We start from the raw sequence: 9,665 nt of genomic DNA, 5'->3' as shown, positions 1-9,665 counted from the left end.
GGCCCCCGTCTTCCCACAGCTGGGCTGGGGCCCCCAGAGCCAGAACCCTGGGGTGGGGCCCCCGTCTTTCCACAGCTGGGCTGGCTGCCCCCAGAGCCAGAACCCGGGGGGTGGGGCCCCTGTCTTCCCACAGCTGGGCTGGCTGCCCCCAGAGCCAGAACTCGGGGGTGGGGCCCCCGTCTTCCCACAGCTGGGCTGGGGCCCCCGTCTTCCCACAGCTGGGCTGGCTGCCCCCAGAGCCAGAACCCGGGGGGTGGGGCCCCCGTCTTCCCACAGCTGGGCTGGCTGCCCCCAGAGCCAGAACCCGGGGGTGGGGCCCCCGTCTTCCCACAGCTGGGCTGGCTGCCCCCAGAGCCAGAACCCAGGGGGTGGGGCCCCCATCTTCCCACAGCTGGGCTGGCTGCCCCCAGAGCCAGAACCCAGGGGGTGGGGCCCCCGTCTTCCCACAGCTGGGCTGGCTGCCCCCAGAGCCAGAACCCGGGGGTGGGGCCCCCATCTTCCCACAGCTGGGCTGGGGCCCCCAGAGCCAGAACCCGGGGGTGGGGCCCCCGTCTTCCCACAGCTGGGCTGGCTGCCCCCAGAGCCAGAACGCGGGGGGTGGGGCCCCGTCTTCCCACAGCTGGGCTGGGGCCCCCGTCTTCCCACAGCTGGGCTGGCTGCCCCCAGAGCCAGAACTCGGGGGTGGGGCCCCCGTCTTCCCACAGCTGGGCTGGCTGCCCCCAGAGCCAGAACCCAGGTGTCCTGCCCCCCCCCCCCCCACTGAGCAGGGAGAGAACCCAGCTGTATGTCCCCCCACCACTGCCACCGCCACACTGGGCGAGTACCCAGGGAAGGGGCTCCCCCTGGGTTGGGGGCAGGGCACGAGGCCGGGCGGGAGGCAGGGGACTCGCCCCCGGTGCTGGGGCCTCCCTGCTGCTCCCCCAAACACTGGGGCCCACACAGAGCTGGGGCGCAGCAGCAGTTTATTGTCACTGAACAAAGCCAGACGCACAAACAGCCCCCGGGGTGGAGAGAAAGACCCCAACCCCCCCCCCCCATCGGGGGAGCGTCCTCGCAGCCTGAACCACCCCAGCGTGTGGGACTGATCCCAGGGTTCCAGCAGTGCCGGGGGGGGGGGGGGACCCAAGGAGCTTCCATGCCCCATTGCAGGTAGGGGGATGGGGGGGCAGTGCTGACCCCCCAGCACCCGCTGTATTGGCCTCCCCGTCCATACCAGGGAAGGGGGCCACAGGCTGGTGCAGGTGCCCCAGTGGCGATAGGGGGACAGATACTGGGGGGTCCACGCCAGCCGATGGGGGTGGGACAGGCCGGGCAGACCCCCAGTGTCTCTGGGGGGGGACGGGTGGGTGCAGGTGCCCCAGTGGCGATAGGGGGACAGATACTGGGGGTCCACGCCAGCCGATGGGGGTGGGACAGGCTGGGCAGACCCCCAGTGTCTCGGGGGGGGGGGACGGGTGGGTGCAGGTGCCCCAGTGGCGATAGGGGGACAGATACTGGGGGTCCACGCCAGCCGATCGGGGTGGGACAGGCCGGGCAGACCCCCAGTGTCTCTGGGGGGGGGACGGGCGGGCGCAGAGCCCCCAGCCTAGAAGTTGGGCTTGTGTTTCTTCAGCTCCACCATGAGGTGGTGGATGTTGATGAGCTCGGCGCGGGCGGGCAGGGCTCGCAGGGCGGGCTGGGCCAGCACCTTGTGGAAGCGGTGGTAGTACTGGATCAGCTGGGTCAGCGCCCCCTGCGGGCAGAGAGGGGGGTCAGGGGGCTGGACTCCCCTCCCCTGCACGCCAGCCCCTGGCTCCCCAGGCAGCCCCCCTCCTCCCCCCCCAATTCCAGGCTGGGCAGCTGCCAGGCCAGTCCCTGGGGAGCTGCTGGGATGTAAGGAAGGGCCCAGCCCCTCCCTCGCTGGGGCCCGGAGCAACTTGCATTCAGTCAGGCATGAGGCCGGGCCAGGCGCCGTGCTCTCGGTAACGGCCTGGGGGGAACGTGCTGGGCTCCAGGCTGCCCCAGGGCTGGAGGAGCGAAAGGCCCAGCTCCCTGCTCTTGGTAACGGCCGGGGGGGACGTGCTGGGCTCCAGGCTGCCCCAGGGCCGGAGGAGCGAAAGGCCCAGCTCCCTGCTCTCGGTAACGGCCGGGGGGGACGTGCTGGGCTCCAGGCTGCCCCAGGGCTGGAGGAGCGAAAGGCCCAGCTCCCTGCTCTCGGTAACGGCCGGGGGGGACGTGCTGGGCTCCAGGCTGCCCCAGGGCCGGAGGAGCGAAAGGCCCAGCTCCGTGCTCTCAGTAACGGCCGGGGGGGACGTGCTGGGCTCCGGGCTGCCCCAGGGCTGGAGGAGCGAAAGGCCCGGCTCCCTGCTCTCAGTAACGGCCGGGGGGGACGTGCTGGGCTCCAGGCTGCCCCAGGGCCGGAGGAGCGAAAGGCCCGGCTCCCTGCTCTCGGTAACGGCCGGGGGGGACGTGCTGGGCTCCAGGCTGCCCCAGGGCCGGAGGAGCGAAAGGCCCGGCTCCCTGCTCTCAGTAACGGCCGGGGGGGACGTGCTGGGCTCCAGGCTGCCCCAGGGCCGGAGGAGCGAAAGGCCCGGCTCCCTGCTCTCAGTAACGGCCGGGGGGGACGTGCTGGGCTCCAGGCTGCCCCAGGGCTGGAGGAGCGAAAGGCCCGGCTCCCTGCTCTCAGTAACGGCCGGGGGGGACGTGCTGGGCTCCAGGCTGCCCCAGGGCTGGAGGAGCGAAAGGCCCAGCTCCCTGCTCTCGGTAACGGCCGGGGGGGACGTGCTGGGCTCCGGGCTGCCCCAGGGCTGGAGGAGCGAAAGGCCCAGCTCCCTGCTCTCGGTAACGGCCGGGGGGGACGTGCTGGGCTCCAGGCTGCCCCAGGGCCGGAGGAGCGAAAGGCCCAGCTCCCTGCTCTCGGTAACGGCCGGGGGGGTGGGGACGTGCTGGGCTCCAGGCTGCCCCAGGGCCGGAGGAGCGAAAGGCCCAGCTCCCTGCTCTCGGTAACGGCCGGGGGGGACGTGCTGGGCTCCAGGCTGCCCCAGGGCCGGAGGAGCGAAAGGCCCAGCTCCCTGCTCTCAGTAACGGCCGGGGGGACGTGCTGGGCTCCAGGCTGCCCCAGGGCCGGAGGAGCGAAAGGCCCAGCTCCCTGCTCTCGGTAACGGCCGGGGGGGACGTGCTGGGCTCCAGGCTGCCCCAGGGCCGGAGGAGCGAAAGGCCCAGCTCCCTGCTCTCGGTAACGGCCGGGGGGGACGTGCTGGGCTCCAGGCTGCCCCAGGGCCGGAGGAGCGAAAGGCCCGGCTCCCTGCTCTCGGTAACGGCCGGGGGGGACGTGCTGGGCTCCAGGCTGCCCCAGGGCCGGAGGAGCGAAAGGCCCAGCTCCCTGCTCTCGGTAACGGCCGGGGGGTGGGGATGTGCTGGGCTCCAGGCTGCCTCAGGGCCGGAGGAGCGAAAGGCCCAGCTCCCTGCTCTCGGTAACGGCCGGGGGGGTGGGGACGTGCTGGGCCCCAGGGCCGGAGGAGCGAAAGGCCCAGCTCCCTGCTCTCGGTAACGGCCGGGGGGTGGGGACGTGCTGGGCTCCAGGCTGCCCCAGGGCCGGGGGAGCGAAAGGCCCAGCTCCCTGCTCTCGGTAACGGCCGGGGGGGACGTGCTGGGCTCCAGGCTGCCCCAGGGCCGGAGGAGCGAAAGGCCCAGCTCCCTGCTCTCGGTAACGGCCGGGGGGGTGGGGACGTGCTGGGCTCCAGGCTGCCCCAGGGCCGGGGGAGCGAAAGGCCCAGCTCCGTGCTCTTGGTAACAGCCGGGGGGGACGTGCTGGGCTCCAGGCTGCCCCAGGGCCGGAGGAGCGAAAGGCCCAGCTCCCTGCTCTCGGTAACGGCCGGGGGGTGGGGACATGCTGGGCTCCAGGCTGCCCCAGGGCCGGAGGAGCGAAAGGCCCGGCTCCCTGCTCTTGGTAACAGCCGGGGGGGACATGCTGGGCTCCAGGCTGCCCCAGGGCTGGAGAAGCGACCCCGGGCCCCGTCTGCGGGGAGGCTGCGGCCAGGCCGGGGTCCAGGGCCTGAGGGAAAAGGGCCCTGGAGGTCTGCACACACCCCGGTGCTGGCTGCAGCGCGTGGCCCAGCCGGGGTCCAGGGCCCGAGGGAAAAGGGCCCTGGAGGTCTGCACGCACCCCGGTGCTGGCTGCAGCGCGTGGGCCCTGGAGGTCTGCACACACCCCGGTGCTGGCTGCAGCGCGTGGGCCCTGGAGGTCTGCACGCACCCCGGTGCTGGCTGCAGCGCGTGGGCCCTGGAGGTCTGCACACACCCCGGTGCTGGCTGCAGCGCGTGGGCCCTGGAGGTCTGCACGCACCCCGGTGCTGGCTGCAGCGCGTGGCCCGGCCGGGGTCCAGGGCCTGAGGGAAAAGGGCCCTGGAGGTCTGCACGCACCCCGGTGCTGGCTGCAGCGCGTGGGCCCTGGAGGTCTGCACACACCCCGGTGCTGGCTGCAGCGCGTGGGCCCTGGAGGTCTCCACACACCCCGGTGCTGGCTGCAGCGCGTGGGCCCTGGAGGTCTGCACGCACCCCGGTGCTGGCTGCAGCGCGTGGCCCGGCCGGCCCCTCTCACCTGGATGATGCTGGTCCCGGTTTTGAAGTTGCTGAAGGATCTCATGACGTCCTGGCTCAGCGCCTCCACCGCGGCCTTCCAGGTGGCCGAGAAGCCGCGCACCAGCTGGGTCACCCGGGCTGAGGAGAGACAGGTCAGAGCCCCCTGGAGCCACCCCAGCGGAGGGCCCCTCCTACCCCATAGCTGGCGGGGGCAGGAATGGGGCCTCCCTCTCCCTCCTGATCTAGTGGGGGGCAGGGGCGCCGGGTCTCACCCTCCTCCCCGCGCAGCCGCTCCAGCTGCCCCTTCTCAATCAGCGACTCCGACTCCTTGACGAAGGCGACCATCCCCCCGAAGGGCGGCGACAGGATCTCCTCGATGAACTCCTGGGGGGGAGAGTCAGGGTGGCTCCCCTGCGCGTCCCCTGCCCCCCGGGGCCCCCCCCACAGGGCTTCCGGCTTGCCCTGCCCCCCGGGGCCCCCCCCACAGGGCTTCCGGCTTGCCCTGCCCCCCGGGGTCCCCCCCACAGCGCTTCCTCATAGACTCATAGACTTTAAGGTCAGAAGGGACCATTATGATCATCTAGTCTGACCCCCTGCACCGTGCAGGCCACAGAATCTCGCCCACCCCTCTTAGAATAATCCTCTCACCTATGTCTCAGATATTGAAGCCTTCCAATACTTTGAAGGCCCCAACATGCAGAGAGTCCTTCAGCTGTGATCTGCGCCCCATGCTACAGAGGAAGGCGAAAAACCTCCAGGGCCTCTGCCAATCTACCCTGGAGGAAAATTCCTTCCTGACCCCAAATATGGCGATCAGCTAAACCCTGAGCATGTGGGCAAGACTCACCAGCCAGACACCCAGAAAGTTCCCTATAGCAACTCCTATCATCCCTCCATTGACCTATTTCCAACTGGAAATGAATGGTCAATTAGTTACCAAGATCATGTTATTTCATCCAACCATCCCCTTATCATAGAATCAGAACTGGAAGAGACCTCAGAAGGTCGTCAAGTCCAGCCCTCCGCTCTAGGCAGGACCAATCCCATCTAAATCAACCCGGCCAGGGCTTTGTCAAGCCGAGACTTAAATACCTCTAGGGATGGAGACTCCACTACTTCCCTAGGTAACCCATTCCAATGCTTCACTACCCTCCTAGTAAAATAGTTTTTCCTAATATCCAATCTGGACCTCTCCCACCACAACTTGAGACCATTGCTCCTTGTTCTGCATCTGTCACTACTGAGAACAGCCTCTCTCCATCCTCTTTGGAACCTCCCTTCAGGAAGTTGAAGGCTGCTATCAAGTCCCCCCTCACTCTTCGCTTCTGCAGACTAAACAGACCCAAGTCCCTCAGCCTCTCCTCGTAGGTCATATGCTCCAGCCCTCTAATCATTTTGGTTGCCCTCCGCTGGACCCTCTCCAATGCGTCCGCATCCTTTTTGTAGTGGGGGGCCCAGAACTGGACACAGTACTCCAGATGTGGCCTCACCAAAGCCGAATAAAGGGGAATAATGACATCTCTGGATCTGCTGGCAATGCTCCTCTTAATGCAACCTAATATGCCATTAGCCTTCTTGGCTACAAGGGCACACTGTTGACTCATATCTAGCTTCTCATCCACTGTAACCCCCAGGTCCTTTTCTGCAGAACTACTACTTAACTGGTTGGTCCCCAGCCTGTAACTATGCTTGGGATTCTTCCGTCCCAAGTGCAGGACTCTGCACTTGTCTTTGTTGAATCTCATGAGATTTCTAGTGGCCCAATCCTCCAATTTGTCTAAGTCACTCTGGACCCTATCTCTGCCCTTAAGCGTATCTACCTCTCCCCCTAGCTTAGTGTCATCCGCAAACTTGCTGAGGGTGCAATTCATCCCCTTATCCAGATCATTAATAAAGATATTGAACAAAACCGGTCCTAGAACCGAACCTTGGGGCACTCCACTAGAAACCGACCTCCATCCTGACATCGAACCGTTGATCACTACCCGCTGGGCCCGGCCTTCTAGCCATCTTTCTATCCATCTTACTGTCCATTTATCCAATCCGCATTCCCTTAACTTGCTGGCAAGAATATTGTGGGAGACCGTATCAAAAGCCTTGCTAAAGTCAAGGTATATCACATCCACTGACTTTCCCATGTCCACTGAGCCAGTTACCTCATCATAGAAGCTAATCAGATTGGTCAAGCATGACTTGCCCTTTGTGAATCCATGCTGACTATTCCTAATCACTTTCCTCTCATCCAAGTGTCTCAAAATGGATTCCTTTAGGATCCCTTCCATGATTTTTCCAGGAACCGAGGTAAGACTGACCGGCCTATAGTTCCCTGGATCGTCCTTCTTCCCTTTTTTGAAGATGGGCACTACATTTGCCTTTTTCCAGTCATCCGGGATTTCTCCCGATCTCCACGACTTTTCAAAGATAATGGCCAAAGGCTCCTCAATGACATTTGCCAACTCCTTCAGTACCCTTGGGTGCATTAAGTCCGGCTTGCCCTGCCCCCCGGGGTTCCCCCCACAGGGCGTCCGGCTTGCCCTGCCCCCCGGGGCCCCCCCCACCGGGCGTCCGGCTTGCCCTGCCCCCCGGGGTCCCCCCCACAGCGCTTCCGGCTTGCCCTGCCCCCCGGGGTCCCCCCCACAGGGCTTCCGGCTTGCCCTGCCCCCCGGGGTCCCCTGACTCATTCTTGGATTCCAGACCTGAAGGGACAATTGTGACCCCACGTCAGCGGGGGCTCAGCAGATGCCCCCCTGCGCCCCCCACCTAGGAACTCACCTGGGTGCGCGCTGAGAGCAGCTGCTGGAATCCCTCCACCTCCTTGCTCTCCTCCACCGCCCGCTCCTGGGGAGGCAACCGGCAGCCGGGCTGGTCGGCCCCAACCCTGGGCAGGCAGGGAACGGGGCAGGGGCCTGTCCCCTCTAAGGGCGGCAGCCCCCACCAGCCCCAGGGCAGACACTGGCTGGGGACGGGGCCTGTCAGCTCCCACCAGCCCCAGGGCAGACACTGGCTGGGGACGGGGACGGGGCCTGTCAGCTCCCACCAGCCCCAGGGCAGACACTGGCTGGGGACGGGGCCTGTCAGCTCCCACCAGCCCCAGGGCAGACACTGGCTGGGGACGGGGACGGGGCCTGTCAGCTCCCACCAGCCCCAGGGCAGACACTGGCTGGGGACGGGGACGGGGCCTGTCAGCTCCCACCAGCCCCAGGGCAGACACTGGCTGGGGACGGGGACGGGGCCTGTCAGCTCCCACCAGCCCCAGGGCAGACACTGGCTCAGGGGACGGGGACGGGGCCTGTCAGCTCCCACCAGCCCCAGGGCAGACACTGGCTGGGGACGGGGCCTGTCAGCTCCCACCAGCCCCAGGGCAGACACTGGCTGGGGACGGGGCCTGTCAGCTCCCACCAGCCCCAGGGCAGACACTGGCTGGGGACGGGGACAGGGCCTGTCAGCTCCCACCAGCCCCAGGGCAGACACTGGCTGGGGACGGGGACGGGGCCTGTCAGCTCCCACCAGCCTCAGGGCAGACACTGGCTGGGGACGGGGACGGGGCCTGTCAGCTCCCACCAGCCCCAGGGCAGACACTGGCTGGGGACGGGGACGGGGCCTGTCAGCTCCCACCAGCCCCAGGGCAGACACTGGCTGGGGACGGGGACGGGGCCTGTCAGCTCCCACCAGCCCCAGGGCAGACACTGGCTGGGGACGGGGCCTGTCAGCTCCCACCAGCCCCAGGGCAGACACTGGCTGGGGACGGGGCCTGTCAGCTCCCACCAGCCCCAGGGCAGACACTGGCTGGGGACGGGGCCTGTCAGCTCCCACCAGCCCCAGGGCAGACACTGGCTGGGGACGGGGCCTGTCAGCTCCCACCAGCCCCAGGGCAGACACTGGCTGGGGACAGGGCCTGTCAGCTCCCACCAGCCCCAGGGCAGACACTGGCCGGGGACGGGGCCTGTCAGCTCCCACCAGCCCCAGGGCAGACACTGGCCAGGGACGGGGCCTGTCAGCTCCCACCAGCCCCTGGGCAGACACTGGCCGGGGACGGGGACGGGGCCTGTCAGCTCCCACCAGCCCCAGGGCAGACACTGGCCGGGGACGGGGACGGGGCCTGTCAGCTCCCACCAGCCCCAGGGCAGACACTGGCTGGGGACGGGGCCTGTCAGCTCCCACCAGCCCCAGGGCAGACACTGGCCGGGGACGGGGACGGGGCCTGTCAGCTCCCACCAGCCCCAGGGCAGACACTGGACGGGGACGGGGACGGGGCCTGTCAGCTCCCACCAGCCCCAGGGCAGACACTGGCTGGGGACGGGGCCTGTCAGCTCCCACCAGCCCCAGGGCAGACACTGGCTGGGGACGGGGACGGGGCCTGTCAGCTCCCACCAGCCCCAGGGCAGACACTGGCTGGGGACGGGGACGGGGCCTGTCAGCCCCCACCAGCCTCAGGGCAGACACTGGCTGGGGACGGGGCCTGTCAGCTCCCACCAGCCCCAGGGCAGACACTGGCTGGGGACGGGGCCTGTCAGCTCCCACCAGCCCCAGGGCAGACACTGGCCGGGGACGGGGACGGGGCCTGTCAGCTCCCACCAGCCCCAGGGCAGACACTGGCTGGGGACGGGGACGGGGCCTGTCAGCTCCCACCAGCCCCAGGGCAGACACTGGCTGGGGACGGGGACGGGGCCTGTCAGCTCCCACCAGCCCCAGGGCAGACACTGGCTGGGGACGGGGACGGGGCCTGTCAGCTCCCACCAGCCCCAGGGCAGACACTGGCTGGGGACGGGGACGGGGCCTGTCAGCTCCCACCAGCCCCAGGGCAGACACTGGCTGGGGACGGGGACGGGGCCTGTCAGCTCCCACCAGCCCCAGGGCAGACACTGGCTGGGGACGGGGACGGGGCCTGTCAGCTCCCACCAGCCCCAGGGCAGACACTGGCTGGGGACGGGGCCTGTCAGCTCCCACCAGCCCCAGGGCAGACACTGGCCGGGGACGGGGACGGGGCCTGTCAGCTCCCACCAGCCCCAGGGCAGACACTGGCCGGGGACGGGGACGGGGCCTGTCAGCTCCCACCAGCCCCAGGGCAGACACTGGCCGGGGACGGGGACGGGGCCTGTCAGCTC

At 68.2% G+C, this 9,665-nt stretch overlaps 1 protein-coding gene across 2 annotated transcripts in view; it reads right to left on the bottom strand.

Moving 5' to 3' along the window:
- Window positions 1–945: 945 nt before the first annotated feature.
- VPS52 (VPS52 subunit of GARP complex) overlaps window positions 946–9,665 on the bottom strand; it is a 43,230-nt gene continuing 34,510 nt past the window's right edge. For both annotated transcript variants that reach the window (XM_089771550.1, XM_075917449.2), the window contains exons 17-20: window positions 7,333–7,398; window positions 4,833–4,944; window positions 4,580–4,698; window positions 946–1,732 (exon numbers count right to left, since the gene is read on the bottom strand). In XM_089771550.1, coding sequence (XP_089627676.1) covers window positions 1,586–1,732; window positions 4,580–4,698; window positions 4,833–4,944; window positions 7,333–7,398 — 444 coding nt within the window. In that variant the 3' untranslated portion in view covers window positions 946–1,585. The remainder of the gene's footprint in view (window positions 1,733–4,579; window positions 4,699–4,832; window positions 4,945–7,332; window positions 7,399–9,665) is intronic.

Source organism: Pelodiscus sinensis, chromosome 19 (assembly GCF_052426305.1).
Source record: "Pelodiscus sinensis isolate ZL-2025 chromosome 19, ASM5242630v1, whole genome shotgun sequence".
Classification (NCBI taxonomy): Eukaryota; Metazoa; Chordata; order Testudines; family Trionychidae; genus Pelodiscus; species Pelodiscus sinensis.
Note: the sequence above shows the minus strand (reverse complement) of the source record. Positions and strands in the feature narration are given on the sequence as shown.